The following is a 17,282-nucleotide window of genomic DNA, read 5'->3' on the forward strand; positions in this document are numbered from 1 at the left end:
CGGCAGTCTATTTTATTCTGGGAATATATTTCTTTCTTGAAAGTAGTGTGCTGTTCTATGCCAGTAGACTTGATGATATTGAGTTTTCTGTAATGCACTTATTTAATTCCAAATTATGGGAGTAGGTGTATATATATATATATATAGACGTACTGTATTTCAAGTATATTTCTGTATCACAGTCTTGTGTTACATCCTTTGATATGTCACAGTCCTGTTTTCCTCCTCAGTGTCACTGATTTGAATTTGGCTAAAAAATGAGAAAAATTAAAATATTAACATGTCTTAGTGCTTTACTGTGATCAAATTAATATTATATTTCGGAGTTGCTGGGCACACTTAAAACCAACCCTTCTGTTTTGGCGTTTCAGTTAAATATGTCCACCCCTTGAGGCTTTTCTTTCAATATGTCTAAATAAAAGCCATGTCTCCCGTCTTTCACTAACTCAGTCAATGGGTGTTATTCATTCTACGAATGCAAACATATAATTGTGTCAGGCGGCACTGTGGGCGGGAGGAGACTGGCACTGAAACACATACAGCGAGCACTGTGCTTTATCCGCGTATCCCATGAGAGGTTTCAGTTTTACTACAGTCACCTCCCAGGCTATTTTTATTTTAAAACATGTGAGGACTCAAAGTGGGTTGTCTTTTCATAATTTTTTGTCTGTCTGCCAAGAAATGTGCCCCCTCATTCTGTTCCTCCAGAAATGAAGAATTCGGATTCAGTCTTTGTATTTGGGATTATACTTCATCGATGCACTTGGTGAAATGACCAGACGAAGATCAGGGTACCTATGTCATCGTGACCGACTGCTTTTTATAAACACCCGTATCGCAGTGCTTTCCTGCATGTCTATGGTGTTTGACACATGCTTGTGCGCTCCTTCAAACACCTGCACTTTTCCCTTCTCTCTCCGTAAGAAGTTTGCATATAAGAGATAAATCAATCATTTCCCAATTGTTATAAACAATTAGTTTTGCTCATGAACATATGCATCCCAAATTTACCAAACTGAATGGCTTTTTGGACAAATCTTTTCTGTTCCTCTACAATACAAAAGCCCCATCTGGACTGGCCACCAAAATGTAAAAGCAGAAAAAAGGGGGTACCACTCCTCTAATGGCCAATTCCAATCATTACAGACATGTTCAGCAGTAGTAATGTTGTTATTAATATTAATAGCCGTTACTTAGAATGGTCCACAGTGTCTGGTGCTCTGCTGCCCTCTGCAGGATGACACAAGAAATGCAGCCACAGAGCACTCATCTGGTGGACGTGCGAGTCTATACATCTCTCACTCCAGTCAGGAGAAGGGTCAGCTTCATCTAAACTTTAAGTAAACAAAATTCATTTCATCAACTGAACAAATGGCCATAGCATTTAATGCAGTATATGCTTCATTCACACACTCACACACACGCACGCACACACACAAACTCAGTACATACGCCTACGGACACACGCACACACAGTATATGCACCTACTGCATTGTTTTCTCTCATGATAATGATAATCACTGTTTCAATAATTAATATTCAATCCATACAAAAACCCCCACATTTAACAGAACGGTTCTGTGAATTTTACTTGGCCTGTACAGTGTAAAAACAATAGCGAAACATGACAGTGTCATTAGAAACAACAAACAACAACAAAGTAAAATGCACGGGTAGAAACGCATTCTTCTGCACAGTGGAGCACGGCTCCACGTGGTCGCGACGGCAACAGCAGTCAGGAAGTGGCGGCTGGAATTCTCCTTGACCGTTTTATTGCTTCTGACGAGAGCGGGAGCGGGGGCGGGGGCGGGGGGTGGGTGGGGCCCGAGTCAAGGCACCAATCAGCATTCTCCCCTCCTTCCGTGACATACATCCAGCCCACCAATGATAATGAGCTCCTCCCTGTGGCCAATCAGTTTACGGCAGGAAGCAACCAGGTGCTCAGGTGAGGCCAGTGTTTCATCAATGGGCGCGTGAGGTCAGCAACGGGGCTCCTGGTCGGTAGGTGACGTAGCGGCTGGGCGGAGTTTTCACTCGATTTGAACCGGGCCCGTCCCGACGGCAGGCCGCCAAGCCGCCCGCCCCGACGCAGCGGCGCCGCGCGGTGATGTCACGCCCCTTCCCGGTCTCCTCCAGTCACACGCAGCCGTGAGGAAACCGGGCGCCCGTTAGCGAGCGCGTCCAATAGGAACACGACCGAGCGCAAGAACACGCTTCAGTTCGACGTACAGAGAGCACGTCCGTGTCACACGCGTTGGAACAGCAGGACGCTGGGAGGAAAGAGGTGGTTCTTCCAGAGGTTCCTGTGCGGTCAGGTTTGCCCCAGGACGGGTCAGGCCTACCAAGCAGCACCATGATGTCCACACGAGTCCTGGGGGGGGGGGGCGCGTGACTCTGGAGGGCCAGCAGGGGGCACTCTGGCGAGCGGTAGCCTTTCATTGGCTGGGTTTAGATTGCCATCATGTCTTTTCTGCGTGGAGAGAAGTCCCAGGTGAGCCCATCCCCATAGGGGGCGTGGCTAGAGGGCAGGAGAACTCGAGTCAGCCAATGACTGTGGAGAAATGGAAGAAGCCACTCAGAATATGATCACAGCACTAATGCCCAGCGCTGGGCTCAGTTTCATTATAATTCAATCAGTTCAGGAAATTAATTAAAATTTAATTTATACATTTAAACAACCTTACAGTGCATAATGGGAATTTTTCAATCCATGGAGTGAAATTAAATTAATTTCCTGAATTTATGGAATGGAGACGAAACAGACCCAAAACCTGCCAATACTGCAAAAGATAATTTTTGTTGTTTTTTCCACAATGATCCACTTTTTAAAGAGTTTCTCATCTCTTGCTCATAGGTGTACAGTGCCATATGACTTTGACCAGGTACATGAGGGACTCATGTGATGAGGTAAATTCTGGGGATGTGCACTGCTAATTATCCAACGGTTGGTTGGTTTTTCTAGAGAATCCTGATCTTGTGTAAGTGGGACTTTCATTGGAAGTAGCAATTCAAGCCAACTCAACCTTAGCGCATAAGACATAATTCTGGATAAAACCGGTTTGGACCGGTCAGATTGCGGGGCATTTAATCTCAAAAGCATTACCCTCCTTTCCACTGATGCCTTAGCCAGATACACCGTTCCCAGAGCCTGACACATCAATGTTCTGAGCTCTGGGTGAAATAAGAGCCTCGGATCGAGGCATCAGAGCAAGCAGTACGTGAGGCGTCTTCCCCTCACGCGGGATTGTGTTGCCGTACGCGAACGCCTGTCTTCTCTGTGCGCGTCTCTCGGTGCCTGGTCCTGCCCTGCCCTGCCCTGCCCTGCCCTGCCCATCACCTGTCACTCATCGCGGTCACCATGGAGACTCACCTCCGCTTTTCCACGCCAAAGAACAGCTTCCAGTTGTTCAGCCGCCCGTGACTGAAGGGGTTCCGGAACACCTGGAACAAGGAGAGGAAGTGGGGCTCACTCAGGCTGTCAGCTTCTGCCGTAAAAGTGTCTGATATTCAAAAAAAATAAAAATAAACGGCTTTCCTGGTGCAGGCCGGTTTACTGCAGTGGGGAATCATACTTTTTTGCGCTGCCAAAAACGTTATGACCTTGAGCAATATGACAAAGCCCCTTTCCCACCCGGCTGTCTTTTCAGCCCATAAACTCTTTTTTATTTTTTTTATTTTTTACTTATAGGCATTCTATTCTTTCATGCCCAGTGACTGCAGCTCTCTGAGGTTTTATCTGCTCCAGTACCTCAGCGAAAAAGGCCACAGGGAAAAGGCCGTTGTACTTTTCTCCATTTTGAAATACTTAATTTCGGAAAGACAAGTGTTGACACGTCTATTGTCTAATCATGTACTTGTCATGTCCTGTATGTATTGTGAAATTACCATGCTCTCACATCACATCCACACAGGGGCGCTGTGTGGCGGAAGCATGACAACTCTGCCAACGTAACATGAACACACATAATCTCTTATACAGTCAAAATGGTAAATGGACTGCATTTATATAGCTAGCGCTTTTATCCAAAGCACTTTACAATTGATGCCTCTCATTCGCCAGAGCAGTTAGGGGTTAGGGGTTAGGTGTCTTGCTCAAGGACACTTCGCCACGCCCAGGGCGGGGTTTGAACCGGCAACCCTCCGACTGCCAGACAATTGGTCTTACCTCCTGAGCTATGTCGCCCCATACATATGGTACATCTACTGACACGTTCGAGCTGAGCTCCCAGTAAACCACCACCTTACCCTTCCCCTTTTCTGCAAGCGGTTTGTCTCTTTGCTGTTGATGTGTCTCTCGATACTGGTCTCGCCCCGGGAGATGAGCACCGCATGCCACAGTGTCAGGCCACCCAGAGCTAGCGCCACCGTACTGCGGGGAGGACAAATGGCAGGAGAATGAAACGTCAACAATGGCTCGTAAAAGTTAACCTTCCCTGGTCTACCAAATCATCAGTGACTACGACCAAGCTTCGATGTTGCTTCAGAGTTTTTGACTCAAGAAAAGCAGACCTGACTTTGTAACACTTTATAACAGGGGTGTCAAACTCCAGTCCCCGAAGGCCACTGTGTCTGCAGGTATTTGTGATTTCCCATCAATCAGCAGCCATTTAGCAAATTAACAAATCAACCACTTATATTCTCCTTTATACATTATGAACATGTAGCCATTTTCTGAAAGCAGAAATGATGGTACTTTACCCGTATGATAAACAGAACTACATTAAGGTGCTGGGTTGCGCATTTTTACAAATGAACTTGAGAGCTAGCGAGCATGAGAGGATTTTTGAGAGGATTCTGGAGATTGGTCTCACCTCGTCAGCACCCACATGTAAATCACACTCTTGTGGAACATTTTGTCCCTGAAGGTATATGGAGGAGGTGACGTCTGGTAGTAGCTCTAGAGATGTAAAAAAAAAAAAAAAAAGCAGATAAAACATGACAGTTAAGAACATCTCACTCCTCGCTTAGCTTTGCCGATCCAATCGGAGTGTCTGCAAGCCAGCTCCTGGAATAAGTCTGATACACTGAAACCAAAACACTTTCTCTTCTGATGATACTACAACTTTCAACATCACCTACATTATCAGGTGGTGTAATACAGTGGTTAAAGAACCTAAAGGTGGTTTCATTACTAGGTAGGGCACCGCTGTTGTACCCTTCAGCAAGGCACTGAACCAGCATTCCTTCAGTATATATGTAGCTGCATAAATAGATACTATGTTAAAAAAATTTTCTAAAAAAGACTGCGCTAGTTCATCTGGATAAGAATGTCTGCTAAATGCCAGTAATGTAATGTATCTTTGAAAATGTAAATGTTCCTGAGTCTGTGTTAGTGTAGTGCTGCTGATATTTGACCAATCTGAGGCTCTGGTTTCTCAGCATGCTCCCACCAACCAACGAGGCCGTAGGTCTACTCTCATCTGAGCCTAGAGAGCAGGTATGCTTCAGCTCAGCACAGCTCAGCTCAGCTCAGCTCAGCTCAGCTCAGCTCAGCTCAGTTCAGCTCAGCTCAGCTCAGCTCAGCATAGCACAGCTCAGCATAGCTCAGCTCGTAGGAACGTTAAGAGCATCGACTCGTACGTGCAAGGGACAGGGTTAATACACAAGACAGACAGTGAGCACAGCGAGTCACGGTGAGTTTCTAGTCAAACACAGCTAGGGAACAAGGATGACTCTACAGGGGTCACCTCAACACCCCCAGCAATCCCACTGGACAGCATGTCGACTGGAAAGGGAGGGTAGTCCGGGAGGGAAAATAAATCATGAAAGATTTTCAAGACTGAGGGAAACCCTCTTCTCAAAACTGCGAGAAACTCTCTTTTATCAAGACTGACTGAAAATGATTTTGGTCAGGTTCTTAGGGAAGTGCGTGAAAAGCACCTCCACCCTTCATTTTTCATGAGGGAATTTGGGAAATTGGCCACAGTTATTTGCAGCTCCTAATTTTCTGTTGGAAGTTAACCTATTATCTCCAGGGAAAAACCTCTAATAATGGATAATGGATTTAAAATATATTTTTAATTGTGAAAATATCAATTAGATTTTGTGGTTGACATTGGTTGGAGATATTGTGGTTGGACATATTCACTTCCCTAAGACTTAATATTTTCTAAAATATTTTCTTCACAGAAACAACACAAATACTATATTTGCAAAGGGAAGGTGGGTTTTGCAGTAAACCCGATGATGTAGCACTTTCTTTGAGAATTACAAGCGACAATATTTTGTGACGCACCTGTTGGTAAAAAATTTCGGTCTGTGAATTAAAGTAGTTGTTTTTTTTTGACTAGCAGAGGACTACAACCTTCAGTGTCAAATCACTGTATGCATGCATACATGCTTGCTGGAATAACCATGCCCCTAGTAAGCATACCAGCTCAGAGGGTTTATTACAATTAACACAGGAGCATTGGGATTTGAGAGGGGGAGGGAGTGGCTATGGGAATACTGTCCAATGGGAGGCAGGCTCTCTATTTACAATGCTGTCCAATGGGATGCAGGCTCTCTGTACTACCTGCCCAGTCACGGATCCAGGGGGCAGGATGCCAATGAGCAAGCCCACCCCTGTCACAGGCACGCCTTGCTTCTCCACGTCCAAGCTCTTCCAGTGCTATTGAAACATTGTAAAGACAGAGGGGCGCGGTTAACAGGGGCCATCCTTCAGCCCTGTACAGTAGTACAGGAGCCCTGCGGTATAGGGAAGGGGCCAGGCACCGGGACCCCACAGAAAAGGGGTGGGGCCAGGCACAGAGGCCCTACAGAAAAGGGGCGTGACTAGTCATGAAGGACCCTACAGAAAAGGGGTGTGGCTAGTCACAATGGACCCTACAGAAAAGGGGTGTGGCTAGTCACGATGGGCCCTGTATTAAAACATACAGACTATACCATGCGTATGCACATCTATGAGCTTTACAGCAGCACAGTAGCTTTCTTCGTCATCATCGTCCCAAGGTGCGTTAGCGGCTGTTGAATGCTCAAATGACAGAAAGGCTTCAAAATTGGCTTTATTACTGTTGACACGGGTCACATGTTACTCACAGCGGCGCGGGAAACGATCAAGGTGACCGCACTGGGATTCTCCACGCAGAAAAAAATCGCTGCGTTTTGATCTAACCCTATGAAAAAAGCCAAAGATCTGAAGGTGCTCGGACGTGTGTGTCTGCAAATCCTCACAAAGTGGTTGGGGTTAGCTGAGCGTAACATCCTCAAACACCCAGAGGAATAATCTTGACGCAGAACGTTTTTACTTTCACAGAGAGCAGGGCTAAGTCTCATCTCATATTTAGAGACACTTTTTTGCTTGCTTATGCCCTGTGAAGCCTCCCACGACTAGGGTAAGTGACCGGGGAGACGCCGCCCCCTGGTGGTGAGGAGGGGACCGTACCTCGACGGCGTTGTATGCGTCCACGAACAGGTTTCGACCGCTGATGCTGCAGTACACGCAGCCCAGGGTCATGGACAGGCAGAAGGAGAAGAAGTAGCGGTGATTGAAGTGTCCCACGCAGTTATTCAGCCAGGCTAAGGGGTGGGGACAGTTAAGGACACTTCAGTAGGGAATGCACTTTACCTTCAAGAGCAAGACAAGCGGCCAGCAAAGACATACCAAGACAAATAAGTATAAGAACAAACCATTAGCAGTGGAACCAATTGGACATATTAAACCGTTAACCCAATAACAACACACCCGCTGCTTAATATTTTCCCAGAATACCTTGTGGTTATGTTCTCGAAATGTTGTTGTTCTCGTGCGCTACATCACTGGATTCCGTACATTACTTTCACACGTGCGTTACACACTTGGATTTTAAACCGCCACTACTTGCTGCTGGTAGCAGTGTTGGTTGGCCAGTAGGAGAAGGTCCTCCTTCTAAGACAAACAAACCCCAATGCGCCACGGCAGGAAGTAGACTCACATTAAGCAGCGTTCCCTTATTCTGCAAGAGGAGCTTTTCCCAAAAGTGGAATTAATGCCTGAATGCGGTGTGTAGAGAGAAGAGCAAAAAGGAGTTTTGTCCTTCCACAGGTGTGACCGCTAAATTTACAACGTCGGCCATCCTGAATAACGCAGAAGACAAACCAAAATAGCGAAAAAATGTTCGGAGCAAAAACATTCAGTCTTCCAATGATTTAGCCTTAAAAATCCTGAAAAAAGCTCTTTGGGCTAAGACCAGCTGACCTTGTTTGTCTCTGCACTTCATCCAATCAAGAGTGACACGGAATATCCACCGCCTCGGTCATCTGACAAAAGGACCGACCCGTACATTATTTATTATCTTTGCGGATAGGCTTGTAACGCAACCGCTCCTGTGAAATGATCTATGGTAGGCGGTGGAAACGTCCGGTCACTGGAGAAAGACGGACGAGACAGGCGAGTCAAAGGCCTTTGACTGGTACCAGGAGTGAAAGTGAGCGAAAGGTCAAAGGTTACGACAACAGTTCTACGGCGATCCATCGAAAGGATACGGCAGTGATGGTCCATTTTCAGAATGCAGCTGAAAATCAAGAGAAGAGGGGTCACGAAAAGGGCGCTGCAACACAAACAAACGTCCCAAAAACACCCGTGTGTCTGAGGCAAATCGTTCAGAAGACAAGAGGCCTTCTGGAATGGACGCCTAACAGCTGAGCGTTTTTATCGGCGGGTCTGAACGACACAGGCCACTCACGTGTTGCAGATCCCACAGTGATGAGTTCTGGCAGGCTTGGGAATGATGCATTTCTTACAGACGGAAACTGATGGAACGTCAAATTTCCTCTATAAAAAAAAAATTGAAATAAAAATGCTTCGTCAAACACCAACGAACATCTGAACTCATCTGAACTCAACTCTCAACTTCTACAGAACCAGGACGTCTCTTCAGATAAAGATAAACAGACTTGGCAACACAACAGCAGGGCAAGCCAATGAAACAGAACATTTAAATAGATCAGAAAACTTGTGTATTCATAGTTATTTTTATTTTAAAAAGCGCCACCCCCTCTGTGTATCTTTGGTTTGGGGCAGAGCTCAGCACCTGCGGAGGGTAGCCAGGCGGGGTCTTGGTGGCCTTGTAGTAGTGGAAGACGATCATGACCAGGTTCCAGTGCCCGTAGCAGATGTGCCAGGCGATCCAGATCGGCGAGTAGGTGCGCAGCACCAGGGGCAGCAGGGCGAAGTAAGCGATCATGAGGATGGAGCTGGTAAGCACCACCACCAGGCAAACAAACACCTGCGGGAGGAAGGCAAGGTCAAACACACACACACGCACATGAGCACGCACGCACACACACACACTCAGACACACACACATGAACACACATACACACACACACACACACACGTGCACACACACACACACAGACACACACACACGTGCGCATGCATGCACACACACTAGCATGCATGCGCACACACACAAACACATACATACACACACACACACACACACACACACACGTGCGCATGCATGCACACACACTAGCATGCATGCGCGCACACAAACACATACACACACACACGTGCACACACACACACACACACACACACAGATCCACATGCGCGCGCACACACACACAGATCCTCACGCGCACATTCAGGCACACGCACACAGACAGACGCACATACACACACACACAAACTTGTATTTACTAAATAAAAGTTCATTCATGCGTGGCTCCAAAAGGCACGAAAGCCCCCAAACAACCAATGACATACCACCCCAAACCAGCGCGTGAGCAGGTCCACCAGCCAGAAGACGGGCTCGAAGAGGCAGTCCATGACCAGCTCGGAGTTGGTGAGGCTGTTGTAGCAGAGGGAGGAGAGCAGCAGGCGGATGTAGCTGAGCAGGTGGCGGAGACGGCGGGGGGCGCGGCGGTGGCCCTGCTTCAGACAGAGCCGCGAGCCGCGCAGGAAGAGCCGCATGGCGCCGCACAGGAGCTTCCTGCCGCCCTGCATGTCCTCCTGCAGGAAACTCGCGCGCGCGCGCGGGTATGCATGAGCATATGCACACGGCAGGAGGCACAAGCATGCACGTATACGCACACGCGAGTGTGCATGAAGACACACGTATACGCATACGCGAGTACGCATGAACACATGCGCACACGTGAGTACGCATAAGCACACACGCATACGCACACACATGCACACAGATACACACACGTACACGCACGCACATGTACACATACAGGCACACACACAGACCACCTGTTTTATGTTCAAATAAACAATGGGACAATGGGTCAGGTATTCATTATAATAAGCCATTCCATAATGAGTTTTTACTTTCAAAATGGAGATCCAAAGATGGCAAGAACACCGCTAACTGTAGACAACCCAGCGTGGCTATGATATGAGTGAGACCAACCCAACCCTGGTCTAGCCATTCCCCTCTTGGAACCTTTCCAGGGAATGGAAACTAACAAGTCTTCAGAGATCACAAGGATCGCCCTTTACAGCACAGGTGAACGAGGAATGACCTTACACAAAACAAGCTCTCGGGTAACGAAACGCAGACAATGGAGTCGCTCCATTTCCAAGATTCCCCGTTCCTCGTTCTGCGAACTGGCCACTTCTCCGATGACCTCGATAAAACGAGACGTTCCGACACTGGAGGATTATTTACCGAAAGTGAGTATTGGTTACGTGGCTTACTAAAAAAAAAAAAACCTGTCGTGGATTCTCCAGAATGTTGGCGATTAATCTTTAATGCGCCACCTTTACGTGCAGCTGGTCGTTACAGAGGAGGAGAACGCCATCGGGTTCCAAAAGAGGGATGCAAACGCACTAACGCCAACGGGACGTGGGACTGTTCCCGGGAGGCAGAACGGCTCAGTCGAATTTTACAAGGGCTTACGCAACTATGCAGTCCCGTCAAAGGACAAAAAGTTGGCAGCTCCTGCCACAACAGGTGGAACACGCTGATCGGGTGGAAGCGCTGCCAAAAAAATAAACGAGCGCAATTTATCCCAACTGTGTGCGGTGACAGAAGGTGTGCAGAGGATCTTCGGCAGCTGCAGGGCTGGTCCAGGCTGTCCTAGCCCCACACGCCAGGCTTACGTTGCTCCACTGAAAGTGTGGCCTCTGCGTTATCAGCCCACCTCTCTGCTATAGGCCAGGTGAGACCAGGCCAGGTCAGGCCCATGAACCCCACCCACTTACATTAACTGTGTTTATTTGTTACAAGCTGATGTTAACATGTGTTTCAACAAGCTTCCTCTCTGGAAGTAACAAATTTGTGAGAGACAGCTGTCACGCCCAAAGAACTTCAATTCCCAGAGTGCCACTCTGTGATAGACCTGCATAGTATGAAGGTCAGCAATGAGCTACTGGGGACAACCACTGTATTTGTCCTTTTAATCTCAGAGATTAAACACCTTTCAAGGCTGTCATGACCAATCAATATTTTCTAACCAATCATGTCCGCTCAACGTACAACAGACACAGGGAAGTGGTTGAACACATGTCAAATATGCCACACTTCCACACACCACCCAATGAGAATCTGACCAATGCCTAAGCTAGTACATCCCAGACATGCCCATCTCTGCTACAGCAACCGCTGTCCCCAGACTTTGAGGTGATAGTGACCGCTGTGTTCCGAGACTGACGATCAGGCACGTTGGGTCCCCTAGGTCGATTAGCGAGGCCTGTTAAGCGCAAGCGGCCTTCTCGGCAGTGTGTAATGTGCTCTGCTCTGGGTCTCGAACCCCGTTCCACTTCTGTGACCCCAGATCTGCTGCAGCGGGCAGCTCTGTGCCTGAATAAAGCCACAGATCTCTGCACCCCTCCCTGTCCTCGACAGGACGCGTACATCATCCCAATAGCATCCGTGACACTAAAAACCCTGGGTCCCCCTCCCTGTGAGCTTCAGGGACACCATGTCCATGGAGGTGGGTCTACAGGAGGATCCATGACATTACATTACAGGCATCTTATCCAGAGCAACTTACACAACTTCTACATTGCATCCATTTATACAGATATATACTGAAGCAATGCAGGTTAATTACCTTGCTCAAGGGAGCAATGGCAGTGCCCTACCAGGGAATCTAACCTGTGAAGTTCAGGTTACAAGACCAGTTCCTTACCCATTACACTACACTGCCACCCCAGTCCTTTACCCAAGGCTGTCAGCACTCAGGTGTAGGACCATGGGGGAAATAATTACTCAGAGAAAGCTGAGGTGTTGCACAATGGAAACAATGGGAGTGAAATCTACAGGTCGCTTCCCTCAGATCACCTGAAAAGTTATGCTTTCACATCAAGAGAGCGACCATTTTGACATTTTGTCTTCGAATCCTTTTCTTAACGTACTGTAACCGTACATCAGCAGATTGAGGGGTGCACATCAAGGGCCACTTCAGGATCTTGTGCCAACATCTGCACTAAATTATTTAATTAGCCAATCATTTATTTAATGATTGGCTAATTACATTTTTTTTTTTAAGTCACGGGCAACAGCTGCAGACTGCACACAGTCAGAATTTTTTTAATGTAGTCCAACGTAGGAGTAAACCAGCATTGGTGAATATATCTGTGTAAAAAAAAACCCAGAATAACTGGCTGGAACGGGAACCAGCACACGCAGCAGCCCTCCAGGACCGGAGCTGTGCACCTGAGCTGCAGGTGAGGGTCTCCTGTGTGACACTCACAGTTCAGGACTGGGTCATACCTGCAGACTCCCAAAAGGCAAGTACAGGAAGGAGACCCAGCCCTAATTCACTCTCCAGGTTCTCTCACCTGGCTGCTCGCCTCGTAAATGGTAAATGGACTGCATTTATATAGCGCTTTTATCCAAAGCGCTTTACAATTGATGCCTCTCATTCGCCAGAGCAGTTAGGGGTTAGGGGTTAGGTGTCTTGCTCAAGGACACTTCGATACGCCCAGGGCGGGGTTTGAACCGGCAACCCTCCGACCGCCAGACAATCGGTCTTACCTCCTGAGCTATGTCGTACACCAGCAGAACTGAGACTGCTCTGCTAAAAAATTCCAGCTTAAACTGGCCTAAGCTGGTCAAGCTGCTTTAAGATGCGTTTTTGACACTTTTAACTGGTCGACCGGCTGTTCACCAGCTGGCCAGCCTATACAGTCACCACTAGTACACCACTTTGAGCTTAATTGTACCCCACCAGCTTTAACCAGCTTTGACCAGCCGCAGATCAGCCATCACCAGCTAGAAGAGCCAAAAACACAGCTTAGACCATCTTAAACCAGCTTAGACTCCCGGCTGGTCTCAGCTGGAACTTTCAGCAGGGTGGCCCGAGCAGGAGGGAAACTTCCCTAAATTAACTACCTTTGTTTTGCACGGGAGACCACAGAGGAATGGAATACTGAATACTGAGGAATGAAACGGATTTATGGGAAAAGTGGAGTTACAAAAAAAATAAATAACACAAAAAGTGTGGAGTAAGCTCCAATACTAGAAGAACGAAAAGGGTTTAAAGATAAGCGAAAGTGTTCTCTTCATTTGAAAGCATCCTTTGAACTATGTTTTCGAGAGAGCTCTGGCATTCCGTGGACTGTGCTTCTAATGTTTCCATTCTGAAACATCTTGGATTTCACAATTTATACCCTCATGATCACTTACAACTAAGAACCTCTGAGGCTTTCTGGAGGCACTCGGATTAACGCGATGAGCTTCAGCAAAGACCATCTGACCAGCCACTCCACCACCAATTCTGTCATTAATTCAGGATTAGCTTTAACCCAGATTCCAGTCCGGTCCATTTGCAGTCCTGGAACTGCAGTTTATTAATCTTCATGTACAACGCACAATGATCAAATAAGGCTTCACGCTAGACTGGTATTTTATCTATGGGTCATAAATAATAATAATAATAATAATAATAATAATAATAATAATAATAATAATATATATATAGGGATAGCATATTTTCTGTAAATACACTATAAGTTTAAGGATTTAAATGAACTAATGAAATGAACACTACTGTCTGAAATGCGTTCCTTTTGTCAGGTTATATTTTCACAAATATTGAGTGAACTTTAAAAAACGTATCACGCAATGCGGTGTTTTGCATTTAATATGATATAATATACAAAATATTTAGCTTCCAAAAATGAATAAAAAATGTTATAGTTATCCCAAACGTATACATTATACAAACGGTATAGACTAATAGACGACAATGTGCAGACTACAGTAGGCTGCGTCGTCTGGCATAATTCCATTTAAAAAGCGAACAACAATTTCCTGATTAGTGTGACAGTTCGCAAAGTACGCAGATTAAAAAGCAGCATTCAGCGGAATCAACCATTTTTGAAAAGCTTCTGTTTCTAAATATTTTTTCAAATTTTTCGACGGCAGCCTTCTGGCTTGTCTGCATTCCTGTAAAACCAACGCCATGAGGGTGTAACTAAGTCAAAGCCCAAAGATCATCCTTTACGTTAGACTGAATCATCCCACTGAATCATATTACCCTACAATTAGAACGCTTTGTTTGATTTTTGAGCTTCGTCGCTATCGTACTTTCAATGACTGGTGCTCTCCCATCCCCCATTCATCGCCACAACAAAACATTTTATTCACCAGAGATCTGGAAAAACATTAGGATTTCCCTGTGCTTTATTTTCCCCAGACTATGGCGATGAAAACATCCTACACCTACGTGTTTTTCAATGTTAATATGTGGCGGAGAATACGATCCCATCCCGTTCTATTTGGTACTTTATTTAAAATTCCAGTTTTTTCGTTTTTCCCCTGAAATTCCATAACAAGCATGCAAACTGTTAGTGTACCATGAGTTTACGCACGGTAATACGTACTCACCTAGATTTGATGGGACACCAGTGTAGAAGACACGGCAGCTCAAATCATGATAGCCTTGAAAAGTGTTTAATCTCAGAGATTGCAGTGACAAATACAGTGGTTCTGCCCTTTCGCTCGCTGCTGTCCCTCATACTACGCAGGTCTATCACAGAGTGGAACTCTGGGAATTGAGGTTTTTTTGGGACATGACGGCAGCTTCTCGCCAACACCTTACTTCCGGAGAGAATCCTTGTTAAAATAAATGTTAACATCAGCTTTCAATAGATAGAAACAATTAAAAACGAATTGTTATGCTTGCAAACAATGTATTAAAAAGCACTAGAAATAAATACTATCAAGAAAACGATTAGTTACATTTATTTGCAAAGGCTTGTGGGGAATGAAGTTTAATTTCCCATGACAACTCGCCAGGACGCATTCGTGCAATGCATAGATTTTAATTTACAAGCGCCACTGTTCTTATAATTGTAATGGCTTTTAGCTTCAACTTCGATCTGAAAATAAAAACGGATGAAGCCGTTAACCAAGATAAAATTAAGAAGGACCAAGGCCATGAAGAAAAACCAGTTGATTCGAACGACACTGTACGTAGCTAACCTTGTGGCGTTTGTTAGCTAAGCGAGCCACATGGTATTCAAGTCTGTCAAGCTGCCTAGCTCGCTACCACGTTGTTTATTCGGAAATTAGCTAACTTTATTTTGTTTGTTTTGGTCCCATGAGAAATCGCATGCTAGCTGGAGGGACATTCAAGTACTAGCTATATTTATTCCACATTAAATGGCATAGAGCAAGCTATCCAGGTTGCATATTGTTCTAGTCTACCAAATTATTACTCGTAAAAAGCAATTCATATTTTTTAAAAACGTGCGTAGGGTATGTTTAGTTACTTGTTAGGTAGCTCCCTTAAAAGGTCTAGCTCTAAACAAAACAAAAAAGACATTAGTGTGCTGGCTGGCGAGCTGACATTATAATCGCCTCACTATTTTGTATGGAGATCAAGTGTATTGAAATAATCGATTATATTTGATCTCAATGGAAGACTATACTGATAGTATTTTCACCAAATAGCTACATACGCAAGTGCTGTCAATTTGTGAAATAAGATCTATTTTACTCTAAATGTTACAATAAACATTTTTAATATATGGCAGTATACTTTTGTTGTGTAAGGGATGTCTGCTTGTTGAATGTCACTCATGATAATGTTTCTTAATATTATATTTCAGAAACCTTCTTCTGAAAAAGTAAAAGAAGCGAAAGAACACAGCCCTCCCTTGGACTGTCAATCACTCCTGGAGGACGCCGTCTGTGAGACGTTCACGTTGGGGACTCTGCCCCCTATCCACTATCTGAACGAGTCTGTCTTCGAGCTGACCATGTCCGAGCTGCTCGGCGGCGAGAACGTCCTGTCCCGGACCGCGGCCCAGAACACCGACCTCATCTCCGGCGTGTACGAGGGTGGCCTCAAGGTCTGGGAGTGCACCTACGACCTGCTGGAGCACCTGGAGGCCGAGGGGGAGGCCTTCTCCGGGAAGAGGGTGCTGGATTTAGGCTGCGGGGCGGGGCTGCTGGGCATTTTGGCTCTCAGGAGAGGGGCACGCGAGGTCCACTTTCAAGACTACAACAGCACAGTGATAGAGCGGCTTACGCTGCCCAACGTGCTGCTGAACTGCGAAGATGATGATGATGATAGTGGTGATGATGATGACGGTGGCGGAGGAGGAGATGAAGAGGGAGAGAAAGAAGGTTGCCCACCACCAAAAAGAAAAGCCACAGGTCCACCACGGGACTCGAAGCTGGCCAGGTGCAGGTTCTTTTCCGGCAGCTGGACCACCTTCCTCACACAGATGCTGAACAATGACCCGCCCCCGAAGTATGACCTCATCATGACCTCTGAGACTATCTACAACACGGACTATTACCCAGCCCTGCACGAGGTCTTCCACAGGCTGCTGGACCAAGGAGGTCTCGTGTACCTGGCAACGAAGGCGCACTACTTTGGGGTCGGCGGCGGGCTGTACCTCTTCCAGAATTTTGTAGAGGAGAAGGACATCTTTAAAATGAAATGCGTGAAGAATGTGGAACACGGTCTCCAGAGACATGTGGTGGCCATGAGCTTCAAGGAACCCTGACCAGTGACTGAATGTTCCGGTTGATTTATAGCTCTGGACTGAGCAGCTTTGGAGAATCATTTGGAGTAGACATTTCACCGTTTCTAAGAACGTGGCTATTGTATTTCACCATCAGTGTGAATTCTCTTTTTTGTAATTAAAGCTTTGTTCGAAGCTTGGCCTATGTTCTGACTAAAATGGAGCATTTTGTGTGTTTGTTGCTTCAGAAGAGGCATTCCCTGTGGGGTTTGCATATGGTCTCCTGTAACTGGTAAGAATGGATTTGAGCATGATGAGGTCTGGTGCTTCTTGAGCTACACGGTATTGACCTGCTTTACTCTGGGCCATTGCCAGCTCACACACTATCACTGGTGGGGTCTAATCTGTACATCACTAAAATAG

At 46.2% G+C, this 17,282-nt stretch overlaps 2 protein-coding genes across 4 annotated transcripts; one reads left to right on the plus strand and one right to left on the minus strand.

The window, feature by feature from the left end:
• Positions 1-1,151: 1,151 nt before the first annotated feature.
• Positions 1,152-14,917, minus strand: zdhhc16a (zinc finger DHHC-type palmitoyltransferase 16a). Of its 3 annotated transcripts, XM_035400146.1 has the most exons (11): positions 14,770-14,917; positions 9,693-9,938; positions 9,013-9,207; positions 8,665-8,753; positions 8,465-8,493; positions 7,386-7,519; positions 6,516-6,611; positions 4,813-4,898; positions 4,247-4,370; positions 3,372-3,442; positions 1,152-2,552 (listed from the first exon to the last, which is right to left on the minus strand). In XM_035400146.1, the coding sequence occupies exons 2-11, from the start codon at positions 9,930-9,932 to the stop codon at positions 2,450-2,452; spliced, it is 1,167 nt and encodes a 388-aa protein (XP_035256037.1). In that variant the 5' UTR covers positions 9,933-9,938; positions 14,770-14,917; the 3' UTR covers positions 1,152-2,449. The 3 variants fall into 3 exon arrangements, with proteins under 3 accessions (XP_035256037.1, XP_035256039.1, XP_035256040.1); XM_035400148.1 differs by lacking the exon at positions 6,516-6,611; XM_035400149.1 differs by lacking the exons at positions 1,152-2,552; positions 3,372-3,442 and adding an exon at positions 3,499-3,982 and having other exon boundaries at positions 4,192-4,370.
• Positions 14,918-15,146: 229 nt separating this feature from the next.
• On the plus strand, positions 15,147-17,066 carry mettl18 (methyltransferase like 18). The gene is made up of 2 exons (XM_035400150.1): positions 15,147-15,353; positions 15,996-17,066. The coding sequence occupies exons 1-2, from the start codon at positions 15,240-15,242 to the stop codon at positions 16,899-16,901; spliced, it is 1,020 nt and encodes a 339-aa protein (XP_035256041.1). The 5' UTR covers positions 15,147-15,239; the 3' UTR covers positions 16,902-17,066.
• Positions 17,067-17,282: the final 216 nt, after the last annotated feature.

This window comes from Anguilla anguilla, chromosome 18, assembly GCF_013347855.1.
Source record: "Anguilla anguilla isolate fAngAng1 chromosome 18, fAngAng1.pri, whole genome shotgun sequence".
Taxonomy (NCBI): Eukaryota; Metazoa; Chordata; class Actinopteri; order Anguilliformes; family Anguillidae; genus Anguilla; species Anguilla anguilla.